This window comes from Vipera ursinii, assembly GCF_947247035.1.
Source record: "Vipera ursinii genome assembly, chromosome: 4".
In the NCBI taxonomy this organism is placed as follows: Eukaryota; Metazoa; Chordata; class Lepidosauria; order Squamata; family Viperidae; genus Vipera; species Vipera ursinii.
The window spans coordinates 25,227,930-25,247,112 of NC_139514.1; the positions used below are offsets into that span (position 1 = coordinate 25,227,930).

Here is a 19,183-nt window from a genome sequence, read left to right on the forward strand (position 1 = left end):
ATTTACAATGTCATGTCAATATCTACAATTGTATGAGCTGGTTTATAAATAATCCAAGCTGACTTATGTGTTCCACTCTCATGCGTTTCTCTCAGGGGTTATAAAAAGAAAACCAGAACATTCCAATTCCATTTTTAAATTAAACACAATTTATGGTTTATCTGAATCCTCAGCTTAAATTTAGATTAAATTTGAGTATGATTAGTTGGCTTATTTGTACCAACTATATGGCATCTCTTTGTTGGGATCAAATGAGATGACTAGCTTGCCAACCTCTACTGGCTGCACTAGAGAATAATTCATAGCACTAAACTATAATTCAAATTACCCTATATGTTATTGTTTTCTTGTAAACTGTTGTAAGAAAGGAAAGCAGTTAGGGAGAAAAATATGTTTCTTAAAGAGAACCTATATTTAGATATTTCTCCTTTGCTTTGCAAAGCCAGCAAGAAACCAGCAAAATATTCATCAAATCAAGATGGCAGGAAGACAAAGCTTAGAGTTTAAATATTGGATCGTAGTTATACATATAAGTCCTGCCTTTGTCAGTATTAAAGTCTATAAATAAATCTTATTTGACAGTCTTCTACGAAGGCTAATCAAGTTCTGACGAAGAGATTAAATTTTTAAAGGATCACCATCTACTGTCAAGCCTGGTTATGGAAACTGAGTAGAGTGTAATTTTATCATTTTTAGAATTTCATGCAAAACTGAACTATTCAAACATAAAGAATGTATTTATTTTCTAAAATATTTATAAAATGTATGGTTTAAAATTTTATTATTTGAAAATTCAGCAGCAAAGTTTTGTATTTATAATCAAAAGAAAACTTCACAAGTGTGTCTATTATTTTGGATTTAAATATCTGATGCCCTTGAATAATGCACATTACTGCATTACATTTCAATAAACTATAGTGGCTAGAAAAAAATAATGTAAATCAAAGTTCTGAATATTTTAAATTAATAAAAATAGTTACATTTTCAGAAGAATTGCCACTTTCTAAAATGTGGTTTTTTCCCCCTCCTCTCCTTTAGGAATGGCAAAATTCTATTCAGAAGAATGCTGGACTTGCTTTTATTGAGCTCATCAATGAAGGAAGGTAATTAATTCAATATCTTTGAACCAGTAGTCATTTTGCATTTAATTCCATTAGAAATAATACCTTCACCATCTGCTACACAAATACCAGAGAATGAAATATTTTAATTAAACAGGTTTACAGTAGAGATGTTTGGCATAAAAATACTCAACTTGTTTGTACATGAAATATAGAAACAATGAACTCTTATGTTAATTTTTTTAGAATACCTATAGTATGTAATAGTTATAAGTTTTATCTGAGAACTGCACATCATATTACAAGGGCAACACAGCTTTTTTTTTTCAGACAGAATCTCAGTAACCCAATCTCTAATCCATCTGTCACTCCATCTGCTTTGGAGCATTCTGTTCATAGTGTTTTTATGCAGTAAGGAGGAAGTGCTATTTTTATCATAATTCCCAATGCTATTTTCAGGTATTTTAACATCAGATTGAAATTTTATGTGTGCTATGGTATTATGGAAAGAGTTAACATTCTGGATGCAGTTTAGTTCTATTAGTTAGACTGTGACAATTATACTGTCAACATAATAAGTTTAGTGTTGCTGCTATTATTAAGGAAAAAGTAAAATTATCCTTTTTAAGCTTAATAAGAATTATTTAAATGTTAGTAATTATCTGCAGCATTTTTGTTTATTTGTTACACTTATATATTATTTGCATCATATGTAGAAGTGAAACAAATGGTAGCAGATGTTTTGAGAATTTCTAAAAACTTTCTACTTTCTGTAACTGTTAAAATGGTATTTGTAATTATAAAATGATAAGATTCAAATTCATGAAACAATATGCTAGAAATATGTTAATTTATAACCGTCTTTCTGATAGTATATTTAGTAATATTCCTGCACAATTCACTAGAAACAGATATGCATTTATTTTATTTTAATTGTGAGGAAATATGAATAATCTTTTTGTGCAAATGTTTTAATTTGATTTTTGAATGAAGATGTAATACAGCTTTCTTGTGCTAATATCTATATGTTTTAAGTAGTAATATTTGTGGTAGACATCAGCAGCTGCAACTGAGGTTAATATGATTAAGAATATTTGGACATCAGAGCAGAATGTACATTAATCAAAAAAGAAATCTGTTTTTCTTGTTCCTAAAATGTAAAGCTTTCTAACATTTGTTATACAGATATTTATCTGACCATACAATATATGTTAGAAAACTTGATTACAATTTTATATGCACTGAACAAATCTCAGTTTTGTATTCCTTCTTTAAAATGCTAATAGTGTTCTTTTGACCAAGCAGTAATTACAGCAATAATATTCTTTCTTTTGCTGATTTTTCTACATACACTATATATATATTTATAACTACTGCATATATCATCTATATCTATATATCTCTATAGATATCTAGAAATACATATCTCACTTGCTTATGTACAGTACATTGTTAACATGCATGCTTCCTTCTATCCTAAATTTATTTTACTCTACAAAAAGCAAATTATTATAAATATTATGCTTCTTAATAGGTGAAGTTGGAATACTATTCATCAATCATAGCTAGAGAATGCAATTGTGCTGTTGTCAACAATTAACAGGACATAAACAGTTGATGAATGTGTACTTGAATTAAAGTGCTCCCTTGAACAGCCTGAAATTATAAAGCAGATCATTTATAGGAATCTAACAAAGGAGCTTTATAATTAAAACAAAACAAGCTTAATGGATTGTAAAATTGCTTATAATTACTATACAATTATGACTGAATTTTAAATTGTGGATTGAAGAACAGTGCAAAAGAATTTGAGAATTAGAGGACTACATTTTTCTTTTTAAAATACTGAAAGAAATTCCATAATTCATGATGATTCTTAAAAAAAGAATTTATTAAACAGAATACCCAGATTAAAACACAACTCTCAGCAGCGTGTTCAATAAAATTAATGAAAGGTGGGCAGCTATACAAATCTTTTTAAATAAATAAGTAAATATGAATACAATTAAATTCAAAGTCATTATAAAGAGTGCCAGAAATAAATAGATGGTTAAAACTTACAATTAAATATGAAATCACTTCTATGGCTAGCCTAAAAACAGCTGTTTTACTTGTCTCCAAAGTTCAGCATGCACAATGCATTTTCTTTAATGCAAATCTCAATACCATTTTAAAATTGCTCTCTATCTTCAGTTTCAAAATGGTACTGCCGTGTATCGTGAGAGCCAGTTTGGTTCAATTATTAAGGCATCAGGCTAGAAATTGGGTATTCAAGTCCCAGCCTTAGGAAAGGGGCAATGGCAAACCAGTTCTGAAAAAGCCTTGCCAAGAAAACTGTAAGAATTTGTCTTGGTAGTCACCAGACGTCACATTGACCCAAAACACATATCTAAATCTTTCTGTGTGAGAGTATGAGCAAGATGTGTAGTTTCACAACTTAAGGCTTTTATGAACGGATAAGTAATGCTAATCAGTATGGATGGTTAGAATGTAAAGGACTACTTGCAATGCAGTCCTACACAAATGGAAGTTTCTCAAAATTCAGTGATCCTTACTCAGAGCTCTGGGATGTCACCAAGTTTAGACTTTGGGGAGAGGGAGAGCCTAAACGAAAGCCAGGGCTAGATTTCAATATTTTTGGTTTTTTGGGATATCTCTGTCCCTGATAAGAACTGGAGGAACAGCTGGGAAGTGAGTGAGAGGCCAAGTAGGTAATGTGTAATTTGTTGAGCAGGATAAATTCAGGAAAGCTCTGAAGACCTGCCTGTTCCATCTTGCAAAGGAGAGAGTACTCTTTGACTGAAAGGGGAATGGCTGATCTGTGGTATCTGTATTCTTGGCATTTATCTTTTTTTTAACCTTCCATATTAAACTGGCCTTTTTCTGCCTCTGCAGTGCTTTATTTGAAATTGAAACAACATAGACAATTTCTTTCACTGTACCGGATTGGAATTGCTCTGTGTTTTCTCATCAGCAAAAAGTAGTACCTTTCCTTATGCTCTTGAGTTCAAGCAAAGCATTCATTTTTGAGGCAGTAGCTAAAAAATGAAGCAGAAACAGCAGCAGCAATCACCTGGCATTTGTAGAAGACAAAAAAGAAAATTGAAAATATTCATACCTGATGAAATTGTCTGAGCTATAATGTCCATGGAAAGAATTGCAAGTATGTATAGCCAAAATTGTTGTTGCATTTTAAAGTAGAAATTCTGTCAGCATTATTTGGGACTTAGTTTCCCTGTTCTGGTTACCAGGTTTTAAACATCCTAATTTATACAATAATTTTTAAATGCTGCCAAAAATATGTTCGGGTGAATTGAATACCAGTTAACACAGGTAAAATGCAGAACAAATTTAGATAATTTCTTTGTGGAATAAATACAACAAATCAAATTATTTTAGATGGTCAAAGAGTAATCCAATTCAAAACATAAAATAAAGAATAGATGCTAAGTAAAAAGGAGACATAAAAAGATGTCATGACAGATATCCTCCCTTCAGACCTAAGAGAGAGATCAAAAGATTGCCTTTCCTAAATACCCAGTTGGGCTAATCTAGAAAGTAGTTGGAGAGCACAGGTAAATTCAATTTAAGTTACAATATAATAAAAAAAATATCTCAAATGGATGACTGTAACACCACAAGATACACAGAAGCTTATCATTTTGAAAATAACTGGGAAATTTAGCACTTTGGCTCCGTCTGGGAAACATCAAAAAAACTATTCTGTCTGGTTTACAGGAATTTTATCTTTCTGAAACTACCAACACTACTATAAATACAGTGATTTGGGACTTCGATATCTAAGTATATAATATCTACAGGTTTCTTTGGAAAGTTTGATAGGAAGAACAGCAGTTTCTTTCTTCACTTCATTCTGCTTGGTTAAGTTTATAAGATTACCCAAACAGTAGACGGGTGAATGTGCATTTGCGGGCCTTGGCAGATTGTAGTTACATAAGTCTAAAAGTCACAAAAAATAAAACAAACTCTGGATCATGACTTAATTGGCTTTAGCCCACTAGAACAAAAATACATAATAAAAGAATGATATGTGGTAAATAAAAAAAATATAAATATTCAAAGCTAGCTTAGCTTGATTAACCTAGAACCTGAGAAATACACTATTTGACTGAATTAGCACATGACTAAGAATAAAGTCATTCTTGAAGACATGCTTATCACACCTCAGGTATTCAGAAAACTGCACAAATTCAATTAAGATTTAAAAGCATTCATTCATTCCTTTTCCAGAAAGAACATTCATATGTTTAGTGAGAAATTACTTTTTAAACTGCAAGCCTCACACTTAGAATCAGTTCTTTTATTTTTTTATTTTTTCCATCTGAAGATAACCTCAAACAGCTTGATTAAGGAAGGAAACTAGGTTCCTGGTACTAAATTTCTTTGCGCGGCTGGGTTTGAAATTCACAGTGATTCTGTGAAGGTCTTTTTCACATTTGATCACTTTAGCTGCCCAGAATCATTGTGAGTTGGATGGCATATATATCTGTATAATAAGTAAATAGTTAATTGGACTATATAGACTGTATTAGACATATGGAAGACTACCAAGTATGCTTTATATGACTCTTGTATAGAATCTGTCTACAGAAGTTCATTGCCTTCCTTCTGCCACTCAGATTGAAATGTCATTATAAAGTAATGATGGGAAATCTATCCCTGAAGTCACATACAACCTTTGAAATTCTATTTGTGATTTTTGAATCCCTCTAAAAATTAAAATTACAGAAAATCTAGGATCCTCTTTTTGTTTTATTTTTTGTTTTGTTTTGCTTTTTAGTTAGAAATGCATGACATGAAAATGACTGCATAAACTGAAACTTAGAAGTTCCATAGTTAGCGAAAATAAAGTGAATCTTATCTAGCTTACATTTTAAAAAAAAGAAAGAAGACCCCAATTGGTCACATATATGATATTTAAGTGATATAATGTGATATAATAAGTGCACCCACTTTGGCACTCCATCTCTTAAACATTCAGCGTGATTTTGGCAACCTCTTTTTAAAGAAAATAATTAATAAATCATCAGTTCAATCTGTCTGCAAAACTGTATTAAATGATTGGGATGTAAGTATTCTTCCACATCATCAAATTCATTAAAGACTAGGTATTTTATTGTAAAGATTTCTGGAAGACACCTTACAGTTCATGTGTCAAAACTAATTTGATAGTAACATATTTGACATCCTTTCTTGATGAAAAAAATATGCAACAGAGTGATTTGCCTTTCTGAGAAGTCAGAAACAGGCCATTAGGAGCTGATATGATTCATTGTAATAGTCAGTATAACTTATGAAGAAGAAACTGCCAAGTAGAGAACATTTTGTTAATCTATAAAGAAGAATTTCCAAAACTGTTTGCATTTTAAGGAGCAATATAAAAATAAGACCTCTAAAAGAGTTACTGTTTAAAATCTGCTGAAACCTGTAATAACATGTTTATTGCATTCAGTTAGATCAGACATACTGTAATATTAACTCGTATATATCAACCAAGTAATAGTTCGTTTAAAAAAATAAAGAATAATCATTTGTTGATTAGATTATGCTTTTTATGTATGTGGACTTTTCACAAAGTTTTTACAGCTCAATTTGTCACTAATGAGCCTGGATTTAAGTTAGGAAAGTAAAGCAGTGGTCTTTGGGGTTACTGGGATTGTCTTTTGGGCACTCTCACATAATGGTTATCACGACTGATGTGGCCACTTAGAAAAGTACTGGATTTCAGCCAGCCAACATCTAAAAATGTTGCTTGGATCTCAGTAGAACCCAAATGCATTGCTGATAATGCAGTTTATTTTCAGGCAGAAGCTTGGCTTTACCATATGCTATTTTTTATATTCTTTATATCGATATTATCCTAAAAAGTAAAATTGGGGGAGGGGAGAGATCTTGACCAGGGTCAAGCAATACACTAATGGGCCATTTTCACTGCTGCATGCTATTTTACAAGCCCAGGGTACATTGGTTGCTTTCTTGAATTAAAAATGGCAAAAAAAACCTTATAAACTTTATTAGGCCATTAGGATGAATGTGGATAAAAATTGCTTCAGAACAAGTTGTTTTGACAAAGCAAATAATACATTATTTTTCTCTTAATGTAAGCAAATGGATTGGTGATTAATGCAATGTCCATCATTCTTTAATAAAATTGTATCATGTCTGAGATCAATTCACTTTTTCCTCTAGGTTATTATGTCATGCAATGAAGGATCACATTGTAAGAGTTGCAAATGAGGCAGAGTTTATTTTGAACAGACAAAGAGCTGAAGACGTACACAAACATGCAGAATTTGAGGTAAGCCTCACAGTTGTTAAAACCCTGAATTTCTGTTTTCACCTAACTTGACACCATCTGAGAAATATATTTAGAAAGGAAAACTTAGATTATTGTCATTCAAAATCTATATTCATTTTTAATAGAAATAGCACATATTCATTTAAACTCTATAGAAATAAATAGTATTATATTTAGAATTTTCTTTATTTACATTTTTAAATGTTACAGTATTGTTCTGGTATTGTTGATGTGGATTACCAGTTCCATTACAGTTTAAATTTAAAATTTGTTCTTAGGATTGTCTGAAATTTCTGCTGTGTTATTTTGATGGTGGTAAAGGTTTTATTTATTTATTTGCATCCTGTCATTATTATTTTTACAAGTAACTCAAAGTGGTGAACATATCCAACATGCCTTCCTTCTCCTATTCTCCCCACAACAACAACTCTGGGAGATAACTTGGATTGTGAGAAAGTGGCTGGCCCAAAGTCACTCAGCTAGTTTTTCATGGCTAAGGCAAGAATAGAACTTTTTTATTGGGAAGGATGAGCAGAGAATTCCAGGAGTATATACTGAGAATACATACACTCAACAGTGTTTGTCTGATCGTGTGTGTGTGTGTGTGTGTGTGTGTGTGTGTGTGTGTGTGTGTACACATACATACTTACATACTCTCAGCAGAGTCCTACAAGGTATGACGATCATCCTAGCTGCCTGCTTCAGGCAAGTACACATCTAAATTGGGCACCAGTTTTATAGGAGAATACCAGAGGTGGAAGATACAGAAAATGAATCATTTTATACAATGCATGAAAATGCAGTGATAAACTGCTCCTATATTTTACCAAGAAAACCGCATTAATAAAATAGCTTACTACTGAAAAAAAGCTGAGGATCTTTTGGAATATAATGGTGTTTATGATGTGGCTAGTTTAAAGTCTTCCAGATGTCTAGTTGCTGAGGTTCATGCAGGAAAAGAAAACCCAAAGCTGTAATGATAGAATTACAGTGGGAACATGAAATATAAGCATAAACTTGAGAAAGTTCAACATAGTAAAAGGTGAAATGAATTGAATAAACGTTGATATCTTAGACACTAGCAAATTGAAATTGATATTGGACACTTCCAGTATTTCACTATCTACTGCTTAGGACATGAACAACAAGGAGCAGTATATTCAGCAAGGGCATAGCAAGAATATTATTTGGCTACAATGCTATCAATAACTAAACAACGTCAATTAGACTTCATGGGCAATCCTTTAATATGACAGACAATCTTGCTACTTTTATTTTTTTGGCACAAATTAAAAACAGATCTTTGACTTACATTTTATTCATGTATGTATATGTATATATTATTTGTGCACACACACACACACACACACACACACACACACACAGCCTTCCAAACATAGAATCTTACCAAACATATTCTAAATATTTTGACTTTAAATTTTAAAGATCACATTTGCAATTAAGTGTATGTCACACTGAAGTTTCATACAGCTTCAGTGGTAAATAACATTTGATATTTATCAGAGCATTCTGCAGTAAACTTAAGATGACAGTAGAAGATTGAGTTATCTGCCCTTTGAAGAATTTATTGCAGAATAAGATCTGTCAGAAACGTAGACAAAATGAGAATATTCAATTAGATTCCAGCTTCAGTTAGCAAACACAATTTAGAATATTAACCAAATTCCCTTAAGGGGAAATCTTAAGCCAATTTTCTAGTGAGCAAACAAAGACATTTCTGAACCTTGGATTTCTTTAAAAATCTAAGTCCTTAAACTTTTAAAAGTATTACTATTGCATAACAAATAAAAATAGCTTTTTATAAAATTAAAAATAGAATTTCAGTATATGAATACCAAATCTTTCGAATCACTCATCACAATCCCTTGACCTCAAAAAAACAAAACAAAAAACTACTCCACAGAAAAGTGTCTGTTGAAAGCAGAATTCTTAAATATCTTGGCACACATGGAAAAGTGTGAGTTTGTTAACGATTTATGAATTGCTGTCTAAAGTTACAGGAGTTTAATTAAAAGAATGAATGAACACCTTTATTATGATCACTGATCAGTATTGCAAACAAAAACACATTAAAACAGGCATGTCAAACTGCCGGCTCGCAGGCTGTATGTGTCACGCCAAAACCGTGCCCACCCCATTGCCGGCAATGGGGAAAAAGTCACGATACATTGTGCAATATCACATGACATCACGAGTTTGATATGCCTGCATTAAAAAGAAAGCAAGATAAAATGTTAAAATTGGTAGGTTTGTGAGTGGATTATAGAAGTCTAAATAATTTTACTAGCAAAATTTAGCTATGTTCAAGATGATTGAATTTTACTGATCTGATAACAATAGCACATAAAAAAGATCAGAATTCTCTGGGTGTTTTACCAGGTTAGAAATTATAAGGCAGATCCTTGAGTCCTTATAGAGAGTCCTGTATAGCAGAACATGAGCCGTAGTTTCCACAGCCTCTTCTCCACAGGCACACAGTCTCAGTTGATAGTGGACTCTTTTATGTTGACCCTCCAAAACTGCTGTGGGAAAGCATCAAACCATGCTAAAGTTAGTGCTCTTCAGTATTTGAAAACAGTTTATATGGTATAACTACAGTATATAGCAATAGCACTTAGACTTATATACCACTTCATAATGCTTTACAGTCTTTTCTAAGTGGTTTACACTGTCAGCATATTTTCCCCAACAATCTGGGTCCTCATTTTACCAACCTCCGAAAGATGGAAGGCTGACTCAACCTTGATCCAGTCAGGATTGAACTTCTGGCAGTCGACATAATTAGCCTGTAATATTGCATTCTAACCACTGCACCACCATGACTATATATATATATATATATATATATATATATATATATATATATATATATATATATATATATATATATATATATATATATATCCTATATATGTATATCCTATATATGTACATCCTATATATATATCCTATATATGTATATCCTATATATATATATATATATCCTATATATATATATCCTATATATATCTATATATCTCCTATATATCTCCTATATATATCTATATATATCTATATATATCTATATATATCTATATCTATCTATCTATCTATCTAATATATATATATATATATATATATATATATATATATATATATATATATATATATAGATATATATAGATATATATAGATATATATATAAAAATATCCTGCCTTTATTATTATTTTTACAAATATCTCAAGGTGGCAAACATCCAGTGTACCTTCCTTCTCCTATTTTTCCCACAAAAACCTGTAAGGTGGGTTGGCCTGAGAGATAGAGAGAGAGGTTCAAGGTCAATCAGTTGGCTTTCATGGCCAAGGCAGGACATGAACATCTCCCTCTTGAAAACTACATTTGGAACACAAGAGCTACCTAGAATATAGTCCTTAGGAATTTAGATTGGACCCTTTCAAGAGGAGTAAAGGAAATGAACGGTCCTATCTGGCTACTGGAAAGTAGTTGTTCATAAGCCTTAATATAGATTCAGTGCTGCTGTGGTATGCTGTGCTCCTTTGGTAAAGTGAAAAGATTGAATTATAAATTGCATTTATTAATATCATGTTGCCTGCTTGTTGCACAAGCAGTGCAGCTGCTGAACAAACAGCAGCCTTCTTAGGAAGGAGGTTCTCCTCTACCAGGAAAGAAGAAAGATCTGCAAGCTGTAAACTTTTCATTTCTGCCTGTAGATCCCATTTCAAAGGCCACAACTGGAATGGGAATTTCCATCGCAAAGCTGTTGTTAACTGAGAATCATGAGTTGTTAAGCGACTCCCAATCCAAACCATTCTTGGTCCATCCCAGCAAAAGCCTCAGTAAGGAAAGAGAACTATCTCCAACTCCCCCCACCTGCCTATCTCCCCTTATCTCTGCTCTTTTCACTGCCCTCTACCCTTCCTTATGAGGCAGTAAGGAACCCCAGATTCATGAGACTCTGGGACTGTTTGCTATGCCCAGGGAAGCTGCAACTGCCTCAGTCCTGTCTCATCCGCAGTTGCCTTACCACCTTGCACTCCAAGATCGCTGCTGCTCTGTTGATTTTGTTTTGTCTTCTTGCTTCTGCTGCTGCTGAGGCATTACTGGCTTGGCTGCTGTGCTGTGCTGTGCTCTGCTGAGGCTGTGTTGCAAAAAAAACAAAAAAAGTCAAAAGAACTATGGGGCACCAGAAAGCCCGATTCAGAAGCGTGGAACAAATGATCTTTTGGGGGCACCATGGCTCTGAGCCTGCTTTTGGCTATTTTTTTTCCTTCGCAACACAAAAGCCCAGCCTCAGTATAGAATTGTGATCTGCAGAATTTTGACCACATGATTGCAGGGATGCTGCAATAGTTGTAATTAGAAATATAAACATAAATATAAAGAAATATCAATATAAAAATTAAAATAGCAAGTTGAAAGATAAAATAAAATAAAATAGCATAGATTCAGAGCTGCTTGCCCATTGTCATCATTAGAATATCCTGTTCCCCCTCTCGTATTTCAAAACAGTGAAACAATATGTAATTCTTCTTTAATATAAGAAGGATAAGAAAACTTTATTTCATCATTAGTCCATTTTTTTTCTAAAAAGCCTATTTCACAGTTAATATCCATTCATTCTGTTAACTTCTATAATTGCTCAGAATGAAAAATGAAAATTTGATTTAACTGTCCAATAAGCTGATGAAATATTATCCTCATTACTGAACAATATTATTGTACTAATTGGTGTTTCTTTCTACAAATAGGTAAATTGAAAAATTAATTAACCCCTTAATGTCTATGGTCTTAAAATACATTTAATTAAAATATATGCCTATCCTGATGGAGAAATGTGCAATGATTTTACATTATGCGTACATGCAGTTTTTATGCCTTTTCATATTAGACAATGAAATAAACTCCAAATTATTATGAATACAGTCCCAAATGATATCAAACAGATGGGGAATACTTTGAGACGCATTCTCAAAAGAGTCATATGCTGACAATAATGCCTTTTCTTTTTACTGTGTCTTCCTTTATGCCCCCATTTCCCCCCTCAAATTATCACATGTCTATTGAGTACAATTCATTATTCTATAGATTTGAAATTGAATGGCAAAATATCTTTTAAATTATATCAAGATTTACTTCTGTCACCTACAATACAATTTGTTCACCCTTTTTGCAACTCTATACATTATAATGTTAATTCGTATCAATGTTATCCACAAAGCTGCAGTAATTGATGAAATACTAGTACAACTGCTTAAAAGTCTAACAGGATGGTACAGTTAAACTGCTACACATGATTGATAAACAGGTACAAAAATAATCACAGCTGTGGCCAAGATCTATTTATATTCTAATTCCAATATGTGGTCAAGACTAAAGAATGCTCAAACTACTGATTAAATGCACTTATTTTACATATTAGTAACATAATAATTCAGATGTGAATTCCAGACTTTAACAATATTGGGAACATGAACTGATAGATGTATAAGCTTGATTCAAAAGAGACATGGATATTGCTAACATTTAGAAGTTATAGGAAAGGCAAAGAAGTTCAAAAAAAACCCCAAGTACAGGTAGTCCTTGATTTATGACCACAACTGAGCCCAACATTTATGTTGCTAAGTGAGACAGTTGTTAAGTGTATTTTGCCCCATTTTATTTTTATTTATTTATTTATTTATTTATTTTTATTACATTTATATCCCGCCCTTCTCCGAAGACTCAGGGCGGCTTACAAGCTTAGCAGTAGCCTTCATTCTATGTATATGCCTGCTTGTTAGGGCTTTCACACACACCCCAAGCGGCATTATTACAAAGTCAGCTTATTGCCCCCAACAATCTGGGTCCTCATTTTACCTACCTCGGAAGGATGGAAGGCTGAGTCAACCTTGAGCCTGGTGGGATGCGAACCTGCACTAATTGCAGGCAGCTGGTGTTACTTAAGGAGGCATCAGCCCACTGCTCCATCAAGGCTCTATGACCTTTCTTGCCACAGTTCTTAAATGAATTACTACAATTGTTAAGCTAGTAACATGGTTGTCAAGTGAATCTGTCTTCCCCATTGACGCTTTGCTTGTCAGAATGTCACAAAAGGTGATCACATGATCCTGGACACTGCAACCATCATAAATGTGAACCAGTTGCCAAGCATCCAAATTTTGATCACATGGCAATGGGGATACTGCAACGGTTGTAAGTGTGAAAAATGGTCATAAGTTGCTTTTTTGCAGTGATGGAACTTCAGATGGTCACCAGATGAACTGTTGTAAGTGAAGAACTACCTATGTTTTTGCTTTGTTGATCATACATAGCATCTGACAATGTAGTCCAATTGTAATTACTGTATTTCTTTAAAATATGGGTGTATTGAAAAATTATTATGAAGACCAGGAAATAATAGCTCAAATGGAATGTGGAGCCACGAAGTGTTTCTAAATTAGATAACCTTATCCTAACCTTATCCATTTAATTTATCTGTAGAATATGTCATGAAAAATGCTCAAATAAAAGATATAAAAACTGGGATTATAATTTCTGGAAGAATAACCTCAGATATGCAGCTAGCACAATGGAAGGAAGATTTTAAGGGCTTTCTTGTTGAAAGTAGAAAGTGCAGAAGCTGATCAGCATTGAAAATTTAAAAAAGTTTTTATTTTCAATGTGTCTGTTTTACTTTTTCAGATTTGTATTATTTGTCTTCTAATGTTTATATTGTATGTGTTCTGTACACAACGGCACAGCCTCGTGATTGGCTAATCCAGCCGGCGGGAATTCCTGGGCACCACCGGACACAACAGTATGCCTCAGGAGATCTAGTTAGACTGAACACAGTGAAAACTATTTTTAGAAATAATAAATGTTAGTTTGAACAGAGTTAATAGACCTTCAGGTGGAAACTAGATTAAGCTGCCCTGAGTTTTCGGAGAAGGGCGGGATATAAATGGGATTAAAAAAGAAGAAGAAAAAGCCATTTTTACATTAGGTTGTGGTGGTAGATTTTAGGCAATTTAAACTTCTATGAATATATTAGCAAAGATTTAATCTGTACTGTTTCTTTTGCAATATTTTTCAAGTCTACTTTGTGCCATATACATTAATGTAATATTTGCAAGAATAGGTAATGTTTTAAATGTGTGATTGTTGCTTTCACAAATAATTCCTATGTAACAACTTACCTATTTACAAAATGATTGCTATGATAGATATAGATAGATACAAAATACAGAAGCCAATTTGATGTTTTTCTTTGTCACCTATCCTAACTTATCTTCATCTCTTTTTTTTCTGGTCAGGTTTCATACACCATTTTATTTTCTAAGAATGCCTATGGAGCCTATATAAGACCCAGAGGCATTTTTAAAAATAAAGGTAAAGGCTGAGAATTCACAACAGGGTAACTTCTTATTAAAAATAAATTCACTAATCAGAGTTCTTTAAGAATTAAAGATGAAGCAGATAACTTTAAAAAGCAGTAAGGGGAGGTAATGTTAGCATCTGTAAGGATCATATTGCTTAATGGATTTAGAAGCAAAGGATCTAATACACTGATTCCATCCAGATTTTCATTGAAATATTACATATGTCATAATTTTGCCTTAATTTTCAGCAATCTAGTAGACACTTTCTAAATTTTGATACAAAAATATGAGACAGAAGATAAGGTTAGCATGTAATAAAAATGAAGAATCAGTTTTAAGGAAGCATGAATTTTTCATGAATGAGATCTAGGTACCATATTATTTCTCTGTCAGAGCTACTGCTCTTCATATGCAGCAAAAAAAATTCTGGATTTTCATTTTCTAAAAAAATATTATCTTTTAATAACATAAAAAACAGTGATCTGTGCATTATAGTAAGCCTTGTCAAGTTCACTAAAATTGTGTTATGTAAAGTATTTAATCAAATATTTTCTATATATGTGTGTGGAATTGTGTCTGTGTGTTTTAAAAACAATATTCCCCTCTTTGTTGCACTCTATCAAAAAGCATCTTTTAAGAGTCATAGGGAATTGTGTGTGATGCTGCTGACACAGAAATCCTTGGAGCAAGCATGAATATTTTTCACTTGCACCCACTTTTGGATATTTACAGTATATCTTGCTTTGGGTAGAGCACATGTTACACTTCTGCTATATCAGCTGCATTGGTTACCAGTCTGTTTCCAGGTGAAATTCAAGGTTCTTCAGAGGTTGACCTTTGAAGCCCTACATGGCATAGGACCGGATTATTTGAATGATTGCCTCTTTCCAGGTTCATCTCCCATCCCACCAGACCCAATAGAATGGGCATGTTACTGGATCTGTTGCCTAGGGAGATTCATTTGGTGGGCCACAGGCAATCCACCTTTTCTATCATAGCACCCACATTTGGAATCTTCTCCTAGCGATGAGGTTGGCCTCATCACTGCTAAGGTTTTGAAGGTCTCTCAAGACCTGGTTATGCCAGCAGGAGTGAGAAGTACATGGGATGGGTAACCTAGTAAGGTATCACCCTTATTGTTAATATTTTTCCACCTTTCGGTTTCTTTGTTGTGTTTTTGTTTTATAGTTCTTAATGCTTTTTAATAATAATTATATAATGGTTTTAGATAATGACTGTTTTATATCATTGCTGTTTCATTGGATTGCTGTACATTTATTTCTGTATCTTGGACAGCCATATAAATTTGATAAATAAACAAACACACAAATAAATCTTCAAGTTTAGGAATAAACAAACTTTATTGTGTACTGTGCATAATTTAACTGTTTTTTTAAAGGAAGGTTTAGAGAAAGTAAAACAACCTTAATTTATTTGCCTAATGAAATCATAAACATATTTTCTCTTTTTAGTCCCAATGTGCCCAATATGCTGCTGATAGAAGAGAAGAGGAGAAGATGTGTGATCATCTTATCAGTGCAGCCAAGCATCGTGATCATGTTACAGCAAATCAGCTGAAGCAGAAAATACTGAATATTCTTACTAATAAGCATGGTGCTTGGGGAGCTGTTTCATATAGGTATGTTGTTAATTATATACTTCTGATCAGGTATTTTGAATGGATGTGTGCATTTATGATACAAATAGCCTGAATCAATTCCTGTTTATGCAATTATTACATTGTAAGCAGAGCCCGCAACTCAACTGAATTGTCAAGTACTCCTTCAGCTTTCTATGCTTCCTCTTTCTCTGTATGCTATCTTATTTCTTTCTCAGTATTTATATTAACCTAATGAGCTCATTTCTTTTCTCATTTTCTGAGGTGAGAACATGTGATAAGCTTCCTATGTAAATTTTGACAAAAGGAAGCAGGATTTACTTCAGATTTGGATATCATGTGAGTGGTATCAATATAACTAGTGAGCCCAAAGTCTATCAAATAGATTGGCCATAATTAGAAAAAGAAAGCTATAACCATAACGATATATGTCAATCTGGAGTAAAATTAAATTAATTTTCTTTGCCAATTTAGGTCAATATTACTTCTCTAGAAATGGATGGAAAAAAATAATGGTAGTTCTGTAATAAGAAAAAATAAAGATATTCTTGACTTGAGCTCTGCTCCTTGTGATTGCATCCATTTGGAGTCCATGGTAACATTCTTCTACATTGCCTTGTTTTTCCCAGGATTTTTTTCCCCCCCAGCCCTTTCAAGCTAGCCCAGGGATAGGCAACCTTGGCTCTTTTATGACTCGTGGACTTCAACTCCCAGAATTCCTGAGACAGTCCACGAGTCATAAAAGAGCCAAGGTTGCCTACCCCTGGGCTAGCCAATAGTCTTAGAATTCTTTAGCTGGTCATTTGAAATACTAACCAGGGCTGGATTTGCTTAGTCATAATTGTCTCAGGTGCCACTTCCTGAAGCCCAAATCTATAATTATATAAACAAAGCTAGATTGATTATTGAGTATGTTTTGAAAACATATCAGAGTTTTTTGAAAATGGACTATGGACTTGGTTGACATATATCCTATTAATCCATTATTTTCTTAAGTTGAAGCTTGTACTGCATTGCACAAATTTGTGGAAATCTGCTTAGGTGATAGATAAGGAATAGCTTCTTAATTATAGCAACCAAATTTTGTAACACTTTCAAAGAAAGCTTATCTAGTCTTCCTATTCAGGAAAGTAAATAAAGTCTGCTTTGTTTAACAGGTTTTCAGGAACAGTAGATTCAATGTTGTTTTGTAGTCATTTGATACTTAGTTGTTTTAAAGAATACTGTTTGTTTGTAATAATTTTTATTAATTTAATAAATAGGAGTCTCATAAAAATCACATTTATGGAAAAATAGGATATAAAAGTATATGTACAAAAAATTAAAAGATGAGCAAATGTTTAATGGAGCATGTTGGTTTTAAAAAAACTCCTCCTTTAAAAAATTGCAATAATAATTTTAAGTAGTACTGACTCCAATATGTGTTTAATGCTTTAAAATCAGTGTTGGGCCAAACCATACAAGACATTCTTATTTCATTTCTTATATAATTTATTAAAAATAGATAGCACAGGAAAGGTAGGGCATATGAAGACCAGAATCATTTTCTGCCTGTGTGATAGTGCTTGAATAAAATACTCTACTACTAGCAAGCTCTCATCAGTCCTGATTCTTGCCTGCGGAAATAATAAATTGGGATGAGGAGTCATTGCAGCTGAGGTAGTATGAAACTGTCCTTCCCAGTCATGAAGCAACAATTCTATCATGCTCCCCCTGCATCATTTGACATCCATGTCCTTGGTCCAGCATATAATAGAAATGTTAATAATTCTGAGTCTGTCTGACAAGTGTTTCACATCTGTATGCTGATCTCTGTTCACTGAGAGCAACATGTGTGGAAAACTCTCAGTCCCTACTATTTATGTATTCATATGTGGACGCTGTCTCCACTCTATGTGAATGAAAAATGTTTCTGGACATGTGTCTAACTAACTCCACTGAAATCAATTTTTTATAGATAAACTTTCTCTACATAAGCTGCTGCACATCTAATATATGTTCATAGCAACATCATATTCTCTTTTCACATGAAGATCTGTTGAAATGAAGGAAATATGGATAGGGGAGAAAAAAATTATTTCCCTTTGTCTTGCATTGATTCCTATCTTTTTAAAAATTGCTATTTATTGATAGCATTCTTCTCTTACAAAAATGTACAAATGTACACTTTTTACAATGAATGTATATTTTTGTATGATAATTACAGAGCAGGAAATTAATTATAGTTCTTAGGACATTATTAACTTGAAAATCCTATAATTTATAATGAAATATGTGATTTTACTTTTATAGGTTAAATTTTAATATTTCTGATTGGTGTCATTCAAAGCCTTTCAAGTTCAGAGGCCTCCAATTACAGACAAAGAACAAAGAACAGTTCTGCATCAACACTTGGAATTATTTATTGCTTTATTTTATTTAAAATAGATTTTTTTAAAAATAAACTTTTTTTAAAAAAACAACCTTTAAAAAAACAGTTTTTTAAAAAAAATCAGCTACTAAAGCTTATTTAGAAAATATATTTAAAACATACATTAAAGCATTATAGAAAACATCATGCTCATCATCTTTATGACAGCATCTTCTTTTCTTCAGCAAATGATGGTTATTTTTCTTCAAATATGATAAAGTAATTTTCAAGCATGGAATGATGGAGTGGGGAGAGATAAATAGAAATATTAGATGGATGCTTCACAACTGAGGTAATATACATGTTCAGTTAGAATGGGACTGATGGGAGGGAGAATAAAATCTTAAAGCTCAGCATCCTGAATACATAGCATTTTTTTCACAATTTAAAATGCC

At 32.8% G+C, this 19,183-nt stretch overlaps 1 protein-coding gene across 3 annotated transcripts in view; it reads left to right on the forward strand.

Annotated features, from left to right (window-relative positions):
• The window catches only part of NBEA (neurobeachin), a 372,004-nt gene that overhangs the window by 163,343 nt on the left and 189,478 nt on the right, over positions 1-19,183 (forward strand). For all 3 annotated transcript variants that reach the window (XM_083361881.1, XM_083361879.1, XM_083361880.1), the window contains 3 exons: positions 1,039-1,103; positions 7,272-7,380; positions 16,233-16,399. In XM_083361881.1, the coding sequence (XP_083218007.1) occupies positions 1,039-1,103; positions 7,272-7,380; positions 16,233-16,399 (341 nt within the window). The remainder of the gene's footprint in view (positions 1-1,038; positions 1,104-7,271; positions 7,381-16,232; positions 16,400-19,183) is intronic.